Source organism: Orbicella franksi, chromosome 12 (genome assembly GCF_964199315.1).
Source record: "Orbicella franksi chromosome 12, jaOrbFran1.1, whole genome shotgun sequence".
NCBI lineage: Eukaryota > Metazoa > Cnidaria > Anthozoa > Scleractinia > Merulinidae > Orbicella > Orbicella franksi.
Window position 1 is genome coordinate 6,688,762 of NC_138156.1, and position 19,898 is coordinate 6,708,659.

At 39.9% G+C, this 19,898-nt stretch overlaps 2 protein-coding genes across 2 annotated transcripts in view; both read left to right on the forward strand.

Moving 5' to 3' along the window:
• LOC145462935 (LIM domain kinase 1-like) overlaps positions 1-15,698 on the forward strand; it is a 22,241-nt gene extending 6,543 nt beyond the window's left edge. Inside the window, exons 6-20 of the mRNA XM_081446609.1 lie at positions 734-845; positions 2,189-2,490; positions 3,152-3,232; positions 4,666-4,735; positions 5,181-5,267; positions 5,903-5,990; positions 6,270-6,313; positions 7,129-7,188; positions 8,038-8,109; positions 8,702-8,865; positions 9,733-9,782; positions 10,360-10,415; positions 11,578-11,625; positions 12,172-12,278; positions 13,189-15,698. Of these exons, the coding sequence (XP_081302735.1) occupies positions 734-845; positions 2,189-2,490; positions 3,152-3,232; positions 4,666-4,735; positions 5,181-5,267; positions 5,903-5,990; positions 6,270-6,313; positions 7,129-7,188; positions 8,038-8,109; positions 8,702-8,865; positions 9,733-9,782; positions 10,360-10,415; positions 11,578-11,625; positions 12,172-12,278; positions 13,189-13,330 (1,483 nt within the window). The 3' untranslated portion in view covers positions 13,331-15,698. The remainder of the gene's footprint in view (positions 1-733; positions 846-2,188; positions 2,491-3,151; positions 3,233-4,665; positions 4,736-5,180; positions 5,268-5,902; positions 5,991-6,269; positions 6,314-7,128; positions 7,189-8,037; positions 8,110-8,701; positions 8,866-9,732; positions 9,783-10,359; positions 10,416-11,577; positions 11,626-12,171; positions 12,279-13,188) is intronic.
• Positions 15,699-15,996: 298 nt separating this feature from the next.
• LOC145463404 (CD151 antigen-like) lies at positions 15,997-19,277 on the forward strand. Its single transcript, XM_081447158.1, has 2 exons — positions 15,997-17,602; positions 17,834-19,277. Exons 1-2 carry the CDS (start codon positions 17,117-17,119, stop codon positions 18,323-18,325), a joined length of 978 nt encoding a protein of 325 aa, XP_081303284.1. The 5' UTR covers positions 15,997-17,116; the 3' UTR covers positions 18,326-19,277.
• The last annotated feature ends 621 nt before the right edge of the window (positions 19,278-19,898 follow it).

Consider the following 19,898-nt stretch of genomic DNA (forward strand, 5'->3'; position numbering starts at 1 on the left):
TAACTTTTTTTACTATTTCCAGTACTTTACCTATAAAATGTATCTAAATGCCCTATATAGTGTAAATAAAAAAGAACTGAACTGAATTGAATTGAGTTGATTAAATAATAATAATTATTATTATCTGAAATCATATGTTCAACATACCTTTCCTGTTGCGGCACCCTTTATTTGGAGCCATTTTAATTACCAGAGGTTCTGAAGTCCAGTGACACTTTTTAAATCTGAACTGAACAACTTTCTTTAATTTTAATCTGAAACAAGCTCTTTTTATCTGTAGTTTTAAGCTTTTAGGATACCCAACAAGTTTGTAATAGCCCTTTTCACTGTTAACTTTTCTCATTTGCATTACAGTATAATCAGTGACATGCATGCAAAGCAATTTCAGGCAGAAACTACAAAGTTTCCCAAAATTGCTCTCCACATAATAATTATGCTGGATTTTATATTCTAAATGTAACTGCAAAATGGGCTATTACTTTTATTGTTAAGCTTGATACTTTTAGCAATGACTTTTAAAGTTTTATCTGCAATTACTACCCACTGAATCAATGAATAAAGGCACTATAGAAATTTATCTATTAATTATAAATTTTAATCAAGTAATATGCCCTACATGTAAGAAATGGCACCACAGGTGTATGTATTTATTTGTCAGTAATGTTAATTTACATTTTTCAAGGGGGCAGCTTTAACAAGGGCTATAATATTGCTTCACTTTTTGCTTCACGAGGTTCAATAATAAAGGTTTTAAGCGGCAGACACATGATGTGTTAGCAGTCCAAGCTGGAGATCTGGTGTTGGAAGTCAATAGAGTTGTTGTGTCAACTACTACGGTGGACAAGGTAAGCACATGCCCTGATACTAAGGTTTAAAATAATCAAATTAACCTAGAGCCAGCCTTGATGGTAGTAAATCTTCCTCCCCCCCTACTTGGAGGAAAATCACTAAAAACCATTGATCTCTTAGAGATTGAATTTATTGCCAACGAGGTAGGCGAGCAAAAACGCGAGCCTGTCGAGGCGGCAGGATATAGAGCCATGCATAGTTTGATGGCTGTGCAGAAAAAATCTCACATCTTTCAGCTCGATTTTCACGTAATCGGGTTCCATCAGTGATATTTTTTTGGCCATATTAGGATGTAGCTGGATGTTGTCGATATATCGCGCAAACCAATCAGAACACTATTTTTCTTTGTGAAGTCATGAGGCTTCACCCTGTCATTACAGTGACTAACATCCTATCCTGGAGGGAGTTGAAATACTCCTAGTCACTTAATGCCATGGCAACCAGGATTAGCTCTGGTGGTATGGAATTATTCGCCTGATGTAGACTCTACCTACAGTAATTTTATTTCAACTTTATGGTCTTCTACATGTTTAGTATAAATCTACTAGCGTTCTATCACGAATGCCGTTCTCTGATTGGCTACACTACTCACTATGTATTCTGTGATAGATAGAGAGTGGTGTAGCAGTGTGTGCTTGTTAACAGAATGACAGCCGCTTCTTTGCATTTTTGAGGTGTCAGTAAAGATTATTTGGATAAATTTTTGAACGGCTAGTAGATTTATGCCAAAGCAATTAGATTATTCGCTCTCAATTTCTTTGCATGATAGAAATTTAGAGTTCATAATCTAATTGCTTAATATACTTTGGGTGTCCAGTATCAGGTTTTCTATGGTAAGCAGTTAAGGTACAGGATGTGCCCTGCTCCTAAAACATTGTTGTTGACCTAAAAGTCAACTTGTAGCCTAAGATTACCAAAATTTAGGTTGCTGATTTGCCCTCTCATATGCACTAAATGTTTGCGGGTTCTAATTTTTCAATTTTTGCTTTTTTTTTCCACAATCCTCTAAAAAAGTTCTCGCAAAAATTTTCTCTGCAAATCGCAAAATTAGTACCCAGCATGAAAAACCAGTCTTTTACGATTGCAAAAATTAGTTCCCGTAAAAATTAATGCAAAAAGTCACTGATTCGCAAGAATAAACTCTCACAAGAATTTAGTGGCACATGGTAGTTTTAAGCAAAACTGAAATTTCATTCCTTCAGATGAGACTGATGCAAAAACATAATTGTTCATCACAGACCTTTATACATGATACATTATTCTGACTATAGTTGGTGGCTTTTAGTATGTCTAAGGTATGTAAATTACTTGATACAAACTATGATCTATTTTACATTAGGTTGCTGCTCTTCTAACAGCTCGACCAGACGAGATCACACAAATCACAATTGAACGAAATCAGAGTAGACTCCAAGTCAAGCCCAGACTATGCAGGCTACCCAGTGTTGATTCCGATAGTGATTCTGAAGAGAAAAGCTTCCGCAACAGGTCAATTTCCCTCTTCTCTCGAAGAGAACTACGGCGCTGTTGTACATCAACAGAAAACAACTCTGTAGTGAATGGGGAAGTAGAGTCTCAGAAAGAACTCGCTTCAAAGAAGAGCACGAAACCTGCAATGCGATCCAATTCACTTCCTCGAAGGTAGGCTCATACCTGCATATATACAGGGCTTCTGGTAGGTCGTGGAAAAAAAAAAGTCAAATTTTGCAAGAATGTAATCATCAATAAATATAAGTTATGGTTTTTTCATTATTTTATCTTTGGTATGAATCTTTATTCTCCATCACCACATTTTCATTATGATAATCATAATATGAGACAAAAGGCAAAAGGAAATAAAAATCAATTAAAATAACTTTTAATTACAACATTATATCAATCATTAGTATCATTACAGTATTATACAAGCGCTTCTCTCATAATGTACTTGTCAACCTGGCGCATGCCGCCAGTTCAGAATTGAAGGACTTCAGACAAACATTAGACTGTCAAACTCTCATGGTCCTCTTAAACTGTATTGTCAGGTAATGTTTTCTTGCTGTCTTGTCCTGAAACTAGAACTACTGAATATTTTGTAATTTTTGTGTTGTGAAAGGTGAATTGATCAACATGACATGAGCATGAGACAAAGAAAAAATCGAAAGGAATCGAGCCCATGACCTCCATGAACACCGGGTAGGCTCTCTATGTCTCACACTTGTGTCATGTTGATCAATTCACCTTTCAATTTTCATTACCAAGCTGAAAAATTCACCATCTTTATTCACTTAATATCAATTTTTGTTTTGTTTTGTGCAAACAGCAATTCAATGTCTGATTCATTCAAAGTGAGATCCCCTATTCACAGAGCTCAGTCATTCAAAGTAGAGACTGTTTCAAACAGGTATGATATTGCTCTTATTTGCTGCACTTATACATGTATACACATATATCTTATACCTTTCCCTATAGTATAGAATATATACTGATATCGTAAACAATATTGGAGGTTGTTGTAAATCATTCTATCTAATATTCTGAAGATGGTACCTGAGAAGAGGATCGAAGCATGTTAGTATAAGTATCTTAGCTTTAAATAACCTGTGTGGAGGTCACCAATTAATTATAGTTACCTCAATGATGTAGAATTTATGAGCTCAGAAGCATTAGTGTGACTTGGGAAATTTTGGGAATGACGTTGAGCCCAAATTTAGAAAAGACTTTTTTTTCTTATTACCTGGTAATTTGATGCCTTTTTGTATTCCATTTGTTCATGAATGCAGACTATTTTCCATGACACAAATGTGGTTTACCATGTTACTGTACCCAAATTTGTAAATCACTGATCTGATATGGCCACGATATCACAGTTACTTTCAAGTTAAGTAATTTTTACTTGCATCAAACTGAATGAAAACTATTTCTGCTTTCCTTTGAAAAGCTACGATAAAGTTTTGAAACCATACTAAAGAGAACGCACAAAGTATTGTATTGTGCAAAACGTGGATGTAAAGTTGTATAATTTGATTAGGTCATTGTTAGGCTATTTCCAACATTACTTATTATGGCAGGGTTTTCAATTTGAAATAAACTAACAGAAGGAAATCCTAAAGTAGGCAGAGCACAGTTGGGTCATGTTGAAGACGGCAATTGTCATGTGGGGAATCAAGAGTGCCAAAGTGGGTTCCCCCGTCTGCAAGGGAGGAGGGTGATGGAAGCTGGCCCTGGAAATTTTTGAAATCTGTGTGCCTTGAGGTGCATTCTGTTCATTTATTTCCTCGGAAAGATTACGTTGGTGAAACAAAATGGCCTATTAACAAACTTTGTACAAAAAGTACCCAGTGCAAATGCTTGAAGTAGCTGGTGACTTGCATCAGCTGCCAGCTTATTTTGAAAACCCTGTATGGTAGTGTGATTTTCTTTGTACATTTTTGTCTCTGGAATTCCCGAATCTCTGTTTCTTTTAAAGTGGCATTTCCCCATTCCTGCCTTGTAAAATCGGCTAATCCTGTGTCCCAGTCAGAATTACAACCCCAAATCTTGTCCCCCTTTTCTGTAAAAAATCCCAAATCCTGGCCTTAAAATAAGTTAAATCCCAGATCCCAAAAAAGCTATTGGGGAATCTCATATTCTAATTGAGCCTCTTTTTTTCGGGCTTAAAACCAAAACTTTTAACTGGCGGGCACTTCTCAACTTTCCAATGCTTTGCTGAAGTTTCCAGATTTTCCCCTAAATTTCCTTCCTTAGGGTAGAGCTTGAGTAATTGGTAATGAGCAAGCTGTACCCCCCAGATTAGCCATTATTAATTATTAATAACGTCATATACTCCCCATGCAGAGTTTTCAGGCCTTGTGATCTGGCGATAGGAGATGTGATTGGGAAAGGCTTCTTTGGACAAGTTAGAAAGGTATTATGTGTTATTTTCTTTCAGTAAATCAAATACTCCCTAAGGGATCAAAATTAAACATTATTAAATGTATTCTTAAAGCATACAAAGAGCCACAGCTAGATGTTCAGATTCAGATAAAAATTGAATTGCTACATTGAATCCTAGAGCGGTTTTCACATGAGTGTTGAAAAGTAATTGGTTTCACATTTACCATTACTATGCAACATGATTGGCTTAAAAACCCTCGGCACTTTATTTCTTTTTCATTTCAGAAGCAAAGCCAATTGTGACTCACTGGTACAGGTTTTCCCGTTCTTTGTGTCAGTTACTTTCAATATTAAGTTTACTTTTGATTGGCTTTGCCCCTTGGGATTGACTGGAGTTATGTAATTACTTCGGTTTTTGTTTTACAGTACTCAGTATTGAAAACTGCTCTCACAAAAAGTCTTAACTGTGCATTCAGGTCACACAGAGGCAGACAGGAGAGGTAATGGTGTTAAAGGAACTCCTACATTATGATGAGGAGGCAAACACAAGCTTCTTAAAAGAAGTGAGTTAATTGTAAATAGGATTTCGCAAATGAAACTACACAGGATCTATAGCAGTGTGTTTTTTTTGTTTAGGTAATTGATTAGGTAGGGTTTCGAGAAATGTCCCGCTCACCACTACCCCACCCCACTGGACAAAACGAGAACCAAACGTTGTCATGTCTGGTACCAGCTAACTCAGGCAATAAGTATTTTGTCCCATACCTTTATGGAGTTTGATTTTGTTGAAAGTTGTGAAAATGTCTTAGAGTGGTGCACATCCTAAATTAATTGTGAACATGTGTAGGGCCAGAGGACATTAATTCTAGACTGGAAAGTTAGGAGTAATTCTTTTCTTTCCAGCTTTCAATATCATTGCTGTGTGGCACAACATTACATTCACAATTCATTCACATTTGCATACCCTACTTCTGAACTGGCCCACATAAACCACGCTTGCCCTGCTCACATTAGCTTGCAGTGTTGTTTTCTTTTGGATTATATCACTAGCAAAAAAAAAAAAAAAAAAAATCAAAAAGCTGGAGGTGAACAACCCCCACTTCCATTTGCTTTAACCTTTTTCATGTTCCATTGGCATCCATGGTAATTCAATGGTCATGTAAATTGATAAGAATAACTTAATTGAAATCTTTTTTAGGTTGCCTTGCTGAAGAGCTTGGACCACCCTAATGTATTGAGATTCATTGGCGTTCTGTACAGAGACCAGACTCTAAACCTGATTACTGGTAAGCTACCTTGTAATATATACCGTTAGCTACACATTTCTCTACGATGCTCTCCCTTCAATGATTGCTGACTTGTGAATCTTTACTAGATAATTGGTTACAGTAATTCAAACAAATAAAGTAAATTAAACGAATTTTTGCCTTGTTTGTGATAGGTGTTTCTCAAATGTCTGTAAGTAAGTTGGTTAATTGTCATCTTATGGGTGAATTAAATTTTGTAAGTAAAGAAGCATATTTGGCAACAACAACAATGTAATTAAAAATTACATTCTTTTGCAGAATACATCTCTGGTGGAACATTACGTCAAGTTTTGAAGGATAAGGTGAGAAAAGACTCTGCTTGTCCAGTCCCTACAAAAAGCTAAATGAGGTTATCAATAATCGTACTAGTTAACTTGGGGATTTATCATCAGTCAGCAGGTGCATTGTGAATGCGTGGTTGTCACGTAGACTTTCCCTCATGGTTTTGCTTTGAGTAGCTTTGCCAGTTTGGCTTCAGTTTGTTTACTCCCGTTAGCCTTTTGGTTCCCTGAAGGCTTGTACTCAAGTAAGTTCTCTTTGTCTTCTCTATTCTTCACAGAGAGATCAGTGAGACAAGTGCCGCGGGGAGGTGACCCATTACAAGTTGTTGGTTACCTCCTTTATTTGCATTTTGCCTACATTCACTTATTGCCTGTATGGCTTACAATTGGCACCTTGCCAAGTGGCCCATCAGGCCGAAGCTTATCCTGGTTTCAGTAGCATGAAGCGACTAGGAGTATTTCTACTCCCCTCCCTGGATGGGATGCTAGTCCATCGCAGGGTTACCCCCAGCATTAAATTCGCTGGAACCCATTTACACAGCTGGGTGGAGAGAGGCACTGTGAGAGTAAAGTGTCTTGCTCAAGAACACAAAACAATGTCAACAGCGAGGGCTCAAACCCGGACCGCTCGTGCTGGGGTCGAGCTCACTAACCATGAGACCACCACACCTCCCACGGCTGTGAAGGAGACCTTTCGAATTGTGAGAAATATGCCAATGATTTGACCATCAGATGATATGGATACGGCATAGTGCAGGTGCAATGCAGTACACTACAGTTCAGTATGAAACAGTTCACTAGATTTCATTCACTATCTATTTTCTTGTTTTCTTCAGGGTAAGCAGTTGTCATGGTTACAGAGGATCAGGTTTGCAAAAGATATTGCAGCAGGGATGGTAAGTGGTTTTTTGTTTTGCAGATGTATTCATTCAAAAACCCTACCTAATTTGGACAAAGGGTATGATTTTGACTAGTTCAAAATCGTAGGCCTGAAGCAATCAGCCGCTTCTTGTAAAGGAACTATATGTTATCCAAACCTAAACCAGAGCTGAACGTGCAAACTGACTCAATTTGCGCTAAAGTGTTTGTTTAGCCATCTAATTCGTATGTTAATTTTAAGCCCTAGTCTACTTAAATAATCACTTTCTCATAGTTATTTTCTGTTGATAATGGCATCATGATGACTCCAAAACGTCGAGTTTTAAATCTTTCAGTAATTTTGGCACGTCTCAGCTTTAGCAAATCGTTACGAATGACACAACTAATTAAATAATTGCCCATTTTTGTCAAGCTTGTTTTTGGTAATTTATGCATTTTAATTTTACATAGTGATACTAAAGCATCTTTGTCTATGTTTTGGTATGTTGCTTCAGTGTTTTCACGTCTCGGGAAGCTAATAGGCTGATTTAGCAAGAGAACGGGAACGTCACTTGACGACGGCGCGCGCAGAACAAACACCCAAATATGGTCAAATTAGAACAGAATCCAGGTTATTCCGCGCGCCCTGCAGTCGTCATCTGACCATATTTGGGCATTTGTACTGCGCGCGCCGTCGTCAAGTGACGTTCCCGTTCTCTTGCTAAATCAGCCTATTATATTTGAGGTGTTCTTAAATTTGAAAACCATACCCTTCACAATGGTACATGCCCATACAGCTCATGTATGGGACTATCCCCCTTCCCTGTATTTAGCAATAACAAGTGTTAGTTTTATTAATGCTGATGATTCGTTCAATTGTTTCTCAGGCTTATCTTCATTCTATGAATGTAATGCACAGAGATCTGAATTCCAAGAACTGCTTGGTCGAGCCCGATAAGGTAAATTTTGACCTTTTTTGTTGCATTACTTATAGCCACAGAAGACTCCTGCATAGAACCGACTGTTATTAAAAAGTTGGAGTGGCTGTCTAGTGCATTTAATTCTTTTGGAGGCGGTGTGACCTAGTAGTTAGGGTGCTGGATTTGCAATCCGATTCAAATTCTCCTCCCGGTTCTGCCACCAGACTACAAGGGTTTCATTAAGGGCCAGGCACCGGGAAAATTGACCGTCTGTGAGGACGATTTTGCCCGCCTGATTTGATCATTTAGGGAAAGTTTTTCTTATACAGAAGTCCAGTTCAAAAAATCTTTCCGCTTGTGAAAACCAGTTGCCCAGCTGCTGGAAACGCTAATGAAATCCCTGACTGGATGGATATGTGTTCGGTGTTCCCGAATTAAACTCCTCCACCTCTTGTAAATAACCAACTGATCACCTCCAACCAGTTGGAAGTTTTAACAAGTTTTCAGTTCTATTTGACACATTTGTTTCGTCGTTTGGGGTGTACCAATTTTAGCACAGCAGTGTTAAATACCATGACTTTTAAATTAAGAGCTTTTTATTCTTTTGTTACCTTTCTTTCACTTTGTACAGGAGTCAGGTGAGATGTCGGTTGTGGTAGCAGACTTTGGTTTGGCCCGTGTAGTGAGGGACAGACCAATGTCACCTATGAATCGCATTTCAGCAACACTGCCGCCTTCTCCTGGTCGTAAACCACTTTACTTTACCGGTAACAGGCTACCTCCTCCCAAGAAAAGGTAATACTCAGTGACGAGGGTCCCATCCCGCATCCCGCCACTATTTTTTGGCTCCATCCCGCCATCCCGCCATCCCACCATCCCGCCGTACTCAGAATTTTATACTGATCCCGCCTGGCAAGAGTCGCACTTCTCCGCGTAACTTCTGTAACGTGTGATTTTTCGTTTTTCATCCCGCATCCCGCCTGTCAAAATGATCAAATCCTGCTCCCACCGAGATATTTTTTTTTCCCGCATCCTGCCTTCAAAAGTCCTGTCATCCCGTATCCCGCCTTCATTTTTACTCTCGTCCTGCATCCCGCTAAACCTATATTTGGCCCTCAGTGACGAGCACAACGGTTTCGCACATCAGGCAGAAGGCTGATTTAGCAAGAGAACGGGAACGTCACTTGACGACGGCGCGCGCAGTACAAATACCCAAATACGGTCAGATGACGACTGCAGGGCGCGCGGAATAACCTGGATTCTGTTCTAATTTGACCATATTTGGGTGTTTGTTCTGCGCGCGCCGTCGTCAAGTGACGTTCCCGTTCTCTTGCTAAATCAGCCTAGAAATATCCAGAGTGTTAACATAAAAGAAAAACTGCCTGGCATTCCTCACGAGGGTCACCTACCTTCAAAGCGACAGACTTTCTGCCCCTAGGGTTGCCCTCCCCCTACCGCATAACCTCCTTGTTAACGTTGTGATTTCTCGTGTAAACTTTTCCCTGCTAGTTATGAAGTAATGTGTGAAAAGTTCTTTCGCTTTCGGTGGCTCAGAATAGAGTTTCTCCTTATTAACGCAAAGAGGTTTATGAAAGATTCTTGAAAGAAGATTGTTTTATTTTTAACATCTTCCGTAATTGAATTTGTTACTCTATTTTACAGATATACAGTTGTAGGATCGCCTTACTGGATGGCCCCGGAGATGTTGAATGGTAATCCATGTCTTTTGATATTATCAATGGTTACAACAATAACAACAACATCAATGACAACAGCAACAACAATAACGATAACAACATCAACAATAACAACAACAATAACAATACCAATAACAATTCTAACAACAACAATAGCAATATTAACAACAACAGTAACAACGTCAACAATAACAATATTAACAACAACAAAAACAAGAACAGTAACAATAACAACGACCTTCTTTGTACCCAACATTTACACATCAGTTCAACTAACAATAAAGAAACATGAAGAAGAATACTGATTTCTTGAAATAACCATATGGAACTGGAAAAACGAAACAACCGTTCTTTTGCACAATCACACGTTTTCTCACAATTCAAATTTTTTTTTGTGGCAATTCCCGTTTTCATTTTTACACTGTATTCTACCAAACATCAGCTTTTGTCAACACAAAACTCGTGGAAATCTGGAGAATATTTTAATGTTTATTACACTGTTATCAGTGTTACTGTAGTCAAGTCATTACCTTAGTTAATCAGAAACTTCAACTGTAATATTGTGATTGTTTATTGTGGTTATTTTTTTCAGGTATGACCTACAACGAAAAGGTTGATGTGTTTTCCTTTGGGATTGTCATGTGTGAGGTAGGGTGGTTATTTTTTACACAATTATATACCAAAATCGTTGTGTCTTTGCAAAGGCGTGACTGGAAAACTAGAGTTTGGTATGTTGTGTGTGTTTGCTTGCGCAGAATTTTGTGATAGCCTCAATAAACTCGTGCAAATGCTCTAATCAAGGCCCCGCTGTCTTCTCAGTGCTAAACGCGCAGTGGAGGTACACCCAGAAAAATCGGTAAGGGTGTGCAGCCCGCGTCCCAAAACCCTTACCCTATTTAAGACCAAAATCTATGATTTTCCCTACCCTGTTTATGACCTGACCAAAAATTTGTTACCCAATTTCAGACCTGACCCTTAAATCAATAACCTTTTTCAGACCTGCCCTATAATTAGCTCCCTAGTTCAGATATATGTTAAAGGAATGGCTTTTGTTGTTGGTCTTATCGATAACGATGAAAAAAGTAACTACTTCTAAAAACAAAAACTCCATACCTAATTCAAGACTACAGTACAAAAGCCATACCCTATTTGTGACCAAAACGGCTAAAAAACCATTGGGGCCGCTCATACCCATATAGCCATATAAGGGAGTTCCACCCCGGGCTTCTAGTGGGTTGTATCTTCCCACTCTTGGCGCCGCCACTGTCACGTTTTCCCGCGCTTTTCACCGGCCACGCTACGCGCTTGCTACCGATTGTATTTTCCTCAGCGCTTGCCAGTGGCTACATGTTTTCCGCGCTTTGCAAGTCACTTGTTTTCTAGCGCTTACCGTGCATGTGTTTTTACGTACATGTTTTGCGACGAGTTTTGACTTGCTTGTGTTGACGCTGTGATAAACATGGCCAGCGGTCTATCTTATATGTGGGGGTACCGGGAGGAGATCCAGGGGCAATACCATGTACTTCGCTTGCTTGGTTGGTTTTCCCTCCCTCCCACTGAGGTAAGTATATCTTCCACACACTGTCTTTTCACAGTGCTGCGTTGACAGAGTATACCTACAATTTTTGTGAAGCTGGTTCATATTACTGATGTCGCGAACGCGGCCCGCCTTTTTCCAAGTACGGCTGGTGTGCACGTTTTTGCCTTGATTTCTGACCACTACTTGTTGCCGGAAAGGTTTGGTCTTGAGCTTCTGGTTTCATTATTGGAAAACTCTCTGTTTACTAATCTGGCTTGTGTCGGTTTGCAGATTATTGGCCGGGTAAAGGCTGATCCGGATTTTCTTCCTCGCCTGTCAGTGAGTAGTTATTTATGTTCTGGTATCAAACACAACACGTAAGAATGTACTTAAAAATAATAGTTTACTAAGATAGAAAAACACCAAAAAGATGATGATAAACCATGAAGGAACAGGGATGGTTGAAGAAGGAGAAGATTTACACGGATTACAAACGACGAACTTAAAAAAATTTGGCTAAACTTATCAAGATGCAGAAACCGTGACGTAGCTCCTTTGATGTTCTTTCTTGTTTACCTCTAAAGGCATAGCAAAACGGGAAATGTTTGGTTTCCAAACGTTTTACCGTTTGGACACCTTGTTTAATCATGTTGGATAAAATTTGAACGTCGAGAAACATACACTATAAACCGTTTTGCTCGTTTAGACGGCAATTAAACGTGTTTGGAACCGTTTGACCGCTCAGTACAACACAACATGATATTGTTTGTTTACCAAACAGTCTGGATCTTGTTTGGTCGCCAAACATTTCCCGTTTGGACAGGACTTATATTCCACATTGGCTGACTTTGACTAAATGTTTTGTCACCTCTTATCTGTTCACAGAATTTTGGTTTAGATGAGGAGAAATTCCGCAAAGAGTTTTGCGATGGATGTCCTGAGTTATTTTACAGAATAGCATTTCTTTGCTGTGATTTGGACTCTGATAAGAGGTGCAGATGAATGCCGCTTTACTGTTTACGTATGATGACACTGCACACGAAAATTGTTTCTCGCCTAATAATTATCTCCTCAGAGGTTTATTATCTAGCTCTCTGCACGCACTGCAGGCCTATGATGAGGGAGCATCATAGGCCTGCAGTGCGTGCAGAGAGCTAGATAATAAAGCTCTGAGGAGATAATATTGTCTTGCAAATGAATATATGAAATATCATATATTTGAACTGCGGAGAAAGATATGAAGACGTGATCATCGCAGTTCAATTATACACACAACTTAAGCAGTTGTGAAATTAAAGCCTGAAAAAAATAATTTTACAACTGCTTAAGTTGTGTGTATAATTGAATTGCGATGATCAATGTCTTCAAATCGCCTAATTGTCTTGATGTTTAGAAATTCCACTGAGAAAATCCTTAGGGTCAGACAATTCTAGTTGTTGTGGATCTCTTCTCGTGGTATTCTCTTCGAATTCAACTCCATATTAGGTGATTAAACGTGCTGTTCAGCGTCAGTTGATCTCCGCTGTATGGTTATACAGAAGTGTGTGCAAAGTGTTTTAACCAACCAGAGTTCACGAAGTGTTTTTTAACCAACCAGAGTTCAAGCACTGTGTTTTAACCAATCAGGGCTTACGTGCTTCTTTTAAACAATCAGAGTTCACGCGCTGTTTTATTAACAAATTAGAGTTCGCGAGCCATTTTCTCCACCAGCAATTATGACCTGGGTTACGGGCTTTCCTGCGCTTGGCACTGGTCTCCCGTTTTTGTTCTAAATTCTGATTGGTTCACTATTGAGAGTCAACAGAAAACCGCACTTTGAAACCTCGAAGATTAACAATCAAATTTTTTGTCGAAATTCTTGTAACGCTTTTCTAATGAAGTATGTATTCTCGTTTCAAACAGACCCGAATTTTGCGACCTGGAGAAATGGCTGGAGTCGCTTCTGCTTCACCTTGAAGTTGGTCTGCCATTGCTATCTGACATGACGTTTACCCTTCTACCTGGCACTCTTATGAGGAAAATTAGCGAGACCAGTGATGGCTAGACGTACCGAGGGCGGGGACATAAGCTTCAGATAAGCACATGCAAGCCTGCCCAGGCACCAGCAGTCCTTGAAGGACGCAAAAATTCAGAAAAATCTTACTTTTGAGCGGTTTTTCGTTCAAATAACGTCTACAACCTGGTTCCAGTCCATGCTATAGCAGTCTTCGCAAGCAATTTTGTTCTCGATGATATTTTGGGAGTCTGGGACCAAAACAGCTTCCCAGCGTACAGCAAACTCTGTTCCAGACCCCCTCTCATGGCTGAACTCCATTTCCTTTGGGTCATTTTATTATGGCGTAGATGGCGTAGCTCTTGTAAAATATAAACATTTTCTCTGTTGCGGAAATACCGTCGAAATGGGAAGCACCTTGCAGACAGTTCGTGTGTTCTTACAATACAAAATATAATTTGCCTCTTACACGTAAATGTACTGGTAGAAATAACGAACATTTACACGCAACTGCAGTTGTAGTGTGCGCTCACCTGCTCTAAATTTGTACACACTGTATCATAAAAGAATTCAAGATAAATATTGAGTCACAAGGTAGGTAGATTAATTCATACGTATGCATTTCGCACAAGCACACACGCTGAGGATCAATCGAAGTAACAAGAACAGCAGGTCTCTTGCACTTTCGATTGCGTGAGAGAGAATTTTTTTAAAAAAATGAAAGTACTAGGTCATATGACAACTTTGTACAATATTTTTATTGTTGATACTCCACGTTCTTGGATGACCGGTTATGAAATACCGTAAGTCAATAAAATGAACTCCGAAGTTAACTCTGTTTATGCCCGTTACGGAGAGCGCAAAACCGAAAACCGCGAGAATAATTTTTTAAAATGGAATTAATCACCTCTTTGTTAGGTAAAATCGTTCCCAGTCACTTGGGTGGGGAGAATCCGCTAGATAGCAGTGCACGCGCAGGGTTCGGCTCTGCGCCTGCACTCACCTCGCACAGCGGTTTTCTATAACGAACGTTTCGAACCTTAGCGGGGGGAGAGAGGGTAAAAGTAACGTTAATACTTATGAGTGGAAATAGGCCATCTTCGTATTCTGACAGGAACTAGCTAGCAACTGAGGCTAATGCGGGGAAAACGTTTCAAATGTAAATGACGATCTCTTTTTGATGACATTCACGCGCATGAGCCTCCATTGAAAGCAGTTCCAGTCCAATGCCGAGAATACGAATATGACCTGTTTGGACGGAAAGCCAACCGTTCATACTCGACTGAGGCCCCGGTGATTTCATAACTAGAACACTCGATTTAGAAACACTCTTGAGCGAATACTTCCCGTCCTGTAATTCAAGGTCCCGTCAGGAAGAGATACTCCTCATAGTGGACGTTAGAAGAACGATTAGAGAGCCACTGCCATGAATGTCACCAAAAGACATTTTTATTGACGGAAACCTGATCATGGTCTAGTTGTGTTGAAAAATTCATTTAACTGTACTAAAACCGTAAAGGGAGCGTTACCATAGGCTAGGTCAGCACAAGATTGAGCCAGAAGTATATCGTAAGAAGTGTACGGCCCGAAGTATACCGTAAACCTCCAAAAGTAACGACCCTCGTTACTTTCGGAATTAGCAGCCTTTGGGGGTCGTTACCTTTGGGAGCGTTACTTTCGAGGGGTCGTTGCTTTCGGGGAGCAAAAAACGTGATACAAAGTGTGTAGGGCTGAACCCTTTTTACGAAATAAAGACAAAAAAATCGTTAAAACAGTTCTTAAAACATGAGATTGGGAGTAGGCTCTCTACTTTCGGGATTTCTTAGCGGCCGCAGTCTCTTCACGCTACTTCCGGGAGGTGCTACTTTCGGAAGTTTACGGTATCACCCGAAGGATACCTACCTAAGTATACCACCCGAAGTATACCACCCGAAGTATACCACCCGAAGTATACCACCCGAAGTATACCACCCGAAGTATATCACCCGAAGTATGGTGCCCGAAGTATACTGCCCCTCAATATATCACTCCAAGTATACAACCCCCAAGTATACCGCCCAAAATATATTGCCCTAGAGTATATACCGCTGGAAGTATAATACCCGACAACCTCGTTCCCAGGATCTCTTATCTTCCTGCCCTCCTGGAGCGAGAGAGGAAGAGGGCGGGAAGATGAGAGACTCTGGAAACGAGGTTGAATAACCGAAGTATACCGCGCGCAATCGCCTCAATTTATATGCTGCCCAAAATTTGCTGAACGACGTATACCATTCGCAAACGGGAATTCCACTCTTACAACGGCTAATGCTTCATGGCATGTCAGAAGCCAAAAGTCTCTATCGGGAATGTTTGGAAAACTAAAAATTTATAACTGTTCGTCTTACCAAGCTTGCAGCCTAGAATGTTCTTGACTTTTTGTCAAACAGTCAACAGGTACCAGCTGCCTGTTGCTGTTAGTTCTTCACAAACATGAACTCTGCTAATATAGTCATAAAATGTTTATTTAACTGATTGTATGTGAACATTTGTTACGCACGAGTAAACATGAACATTTCTAGAACCTGCCCCCCGCCGAAACCTCCATCCGTCATTAAAATTGAATGATCTTCTACAACAAATATGGCGGATTGAGATCACATTCGATTAGAGACACGAATGTTCATTTTGTTGTAGCTTTTAAAATAGATATTGAAATATCTTCCGGCCGCAGTGGATGGATAGACCTTTTCTGCTAATGGGTTAACGATTTGAGATCGGAGTTCAAGGATGAAAGAGCTGGACTACAAATTAAGGTACGATCGAGGGTAAAGTTGTTTCACGATAGCATACTTTTAACATCTTACAAGGACGTGGTCTTTTTATTTGTCAAAGAATCAGACAGGCGAACTGATTGTTCATTAATTCTCTGCATGATTAGAGGAGATTTAAATTTGAATAATTCTTCAAAAGACATTTTTAAGGTTGTGGCGATTTATTTGCCTTTGCTCGGCCCCTGTCAGACATGAGTAAGAGAGAGGCTCTTGACAGGTGTCCATTCATGTAGTGTTTACTGTATCCTTTTGATAGTACACTCCTATGCTCGTCTGTTTAACTCAATGACGCACTCCTTGTACAAATAGCTTGTACGCGATCCCCAGTCTTCGATTAAAGCAGCTAAGCGGGCGGGCGTGGTGTTCTGGAATACTTGATCGAGCGAATACTGGAGCTCTTGATCTAGCGGGGATCAGAGCAGTAATTATAAAGTGCGCTGATAGGAAATAGATTGTGCTCGGAAAAAGTGGCAAAGTGAAAAGAATTTTCAGCTGTCAGATCTGCATATATCGACTTGTGTGAACCAATGACTTTGGTTTCAGGTTTTTTCTAAAACCTTATATTTTACCACATTGATACGACACTAGCGAAGATTAGACTGAATTGTTACAAGGGTGTATATGGGATTTAATTGAGAGCTGAGAATTGGTCAGAGCTTTAACTGTCAGCTGAGCGAAAAAGCCAGAACTTTAATTGATAAATGGAAATCCAGCTCCCCTAACAAAACCCTCTGTTACTAAATAAACCCGCGCGTTTTTCCTTTTTCAGATTAACCTGTATTTTAGTCTTTGAATCGTGGTTATAAGTATTTTTAGAAACTTGACGTTGTTTGAGTGTTGCAAGGTCTTGTTACCACGAATAGTACCTTTGAGATCTTTGAATATACCCTGCCTTTTTAGTTCATAATCTCCTGTGCTAGGTCTTCCTAACCAAGCTTACAATCTCACCAACAATTTCAGTATCTTTAACGTTTTTTCGTTTTTCTTTTCCCCATCTAGATTTCAAGGAACACGTTAATAAGGCAACATGGAAGCAAAAGATATTATAAAATGGTCGATCCTCGGATTTTTCACCCTTTTCCTTCTTACTGGCCTCTCGTTGATTATTTTTGCAATCACGGTTCCCACACCCTTCGGAGACTATCTAACTATGAAGGGAGCCGCCTTCCCCGTCAACTACGGACTCAGAGTCGGTCTTTTGCTACTTCTTCTTTTCATAGCAGCGCTGAGCTTCTTTGCCATATTGAGGGAAAACAACAGACTTTTAACTCTACTGGCGATTTTATCCATCATTTTATTTCTGGTCGAGTTTATTATGGGAATCGTGTATTTCACGATGAAAAGTGAAGTGAAGCTCTATAAAAAGAAATTTAGCAATGGACAGCAAATGATGGCTGAGTATGGAGTGGACGAGAAAGTCACAAAGGCCATGGATCAAATTCAGCGGACATATGCTTGCTGTGGAATTGTCGACTATCGAGATTGGTTCACTTCAAAATGGGCGGCTAGTCAGGTTTGTGAAAAAATAGTTTTAAAAAATGCTGTAAAGGGCTTATAAGTCCTTCCTCACTTTTAATTATAACTTAAGCTTTGTGCAATTTACCCCTTCCACCCCAAGGGTACCTCCTCTGAACTCCACCTTATCTGTCATCCTTTCTCTCTAACTTGAGATGCTTTGAAACGATATTCCTTCTCCTTCCGGGGAGGGGCGTTTTGTTAACTGGTTGTTCTATTGTTTCCTCAGGGAAAAAATAACATGGTACCAACTTCTTGCTGTAAGTACCCGAACGAGAATTGTGGTAAAGACATGGACACAAAGAACCCCATGGACTTTATCAATATATTAGGCTGCACGGGTCTCAATTTCTCTTACGATGACAAAATGAAAGTGGTGGGAGGGGTGGGTCTTGCTCTCGGCTTCCTCAACCTGTTTGCTTTGTTGTATACAATCATATTCTGTTTCTGCTTCAACGCCGCGCGGGGACTGAGTTCAGTGGACGCTCTCAAGGGAGAGGAACCTAATGACGAGCCGTCTTCGAGCTCACCGAATAAGGGCCGTCGACGCCCCTCTGCGCAAAGCACGCCAGGGTCCTCGCGGCGCCAGCGCTCGAAAAAGGCTCCACGAGCGTCAATGGAAAATCTTAACGCAGACGATGATGATGATGACGACCTACCTCCTAATGCTTATAAAGATTTACTTGATAAATCACAATCCCAGCGTGAATCCCAAAACTGAAAAAAAAAGTGTGGGAAACTGGCGATTTCCTCAGCCCCCAGCCCGACTTCACACGTCCCAAATTCAAAATGGTGTACATGCCAAGATTTAGGGCGGGCCTACTACGATGGCACATATTCCATGCCATCGACACTGGGTATGGGCGGAAAATCTCGATCAGTTTGTAAGACCGTTACGTCTATATCAAAGAGAAATGCTCATCATCAAAAGCAGGAGCTTAAGGGGCTTGTATTTACTGGCTTATACTACACTAAACCTATAAATAAAGCAGTTGTCATTATAGCAAAGGGCAATGACGTTATGGCCTTGAAGAAAAATGTAACAAATATCGTACCAGGATTGTATCAAGAAACGCTAGATCATCGTGTCTTGATTGGATCCAATTGAAAAAAACAAACATTGGACCAAGTTAGACAAGTTGAGAGTGACTTTTGGACGAGGTCCTGGATCCTGAGTGAAGTGACAAGGTGACTCTGTCCCCATTCTATTCCCCACTCACTCTTACCACCTCGCGATTTTAAGGTATATAATAAAACATTTAATTTCCAACGAGCAGTCATATAAAGATAACAAGTGCGTACCGTGGGATTAAAAAGACGAGAGAAAGCAATATTTATAACTAGCTGTATTTAGTAAAGGGTTGCCAGGAATACTGGCGGTGAAACAGGGATTGTCATCATGTTCGCCGCGAGGGCGTTTGAACACTGTACATGCACGAACGGCACGGTTGTTGCGTTAAAATTCGTGTCGTGTTACAGGTTAATGGATCGCTTCGATGTATATATAGCAATTAAAAACGGCATTTTATTCGTAAGTTGCGCCATGTAATGGCTAAAGACGAATTAAAAGCATAATAATTTTTTTTTAATATAAAATCTCATTGTTTATGTATCGTCCCTTTCCCGCCCTCTGCAATGCCGAGCCGATTGGGCATTTTCCCTTATTTAGCAAATGCCATATGTTTAGGCGTGAAACTTGAAATGGCTGGGTTTTTTTCTCGTAAAACATGATCTGCGGGAAACGTGACTTTCCATAATTGTTATAACCATAAACTAACAGCGAGCAGTAAAATTGAATTTCCTGCCATGTCTGCCGTTTTGCTGAGCAAAATGCGGTGAGTGGTACAATAAGCGCGAGAAAGAAGCAATATGGTAGCGATAATTTAGTGTAGAAGCCAAACAAAATGCCTTGAAAGAACATGAAAGAGAGTTTACATGAAGGTACATTATATTTTCTGCCTTAAGACCGAGTAATGCGAGTAACATTTTCCTATATCCTTCCAACATGTCGCCCAACAATGTGTCATTGCAGAAAGGGCATATCTTATTAAAGTTTTAGTAGCATGTTTAAAATTTGTACTTCGCGCAACATGTTGTTTTAATTTGGCTAAGGCCATGAGGTGGTAACAGTACGCGTTCAACATTGCGACAAGCAAGTTACAAGAAGAACTTGCAAGAAAAACGTTTTTCTTACAAAGGACTCTTTCTTGCAGCAGAGGAATCCATTCAAATTGTAACTGGTATACCTGTGCATCTTGAGCTTGCGTTAAATTTTGCAATTTGGACGAAAAATA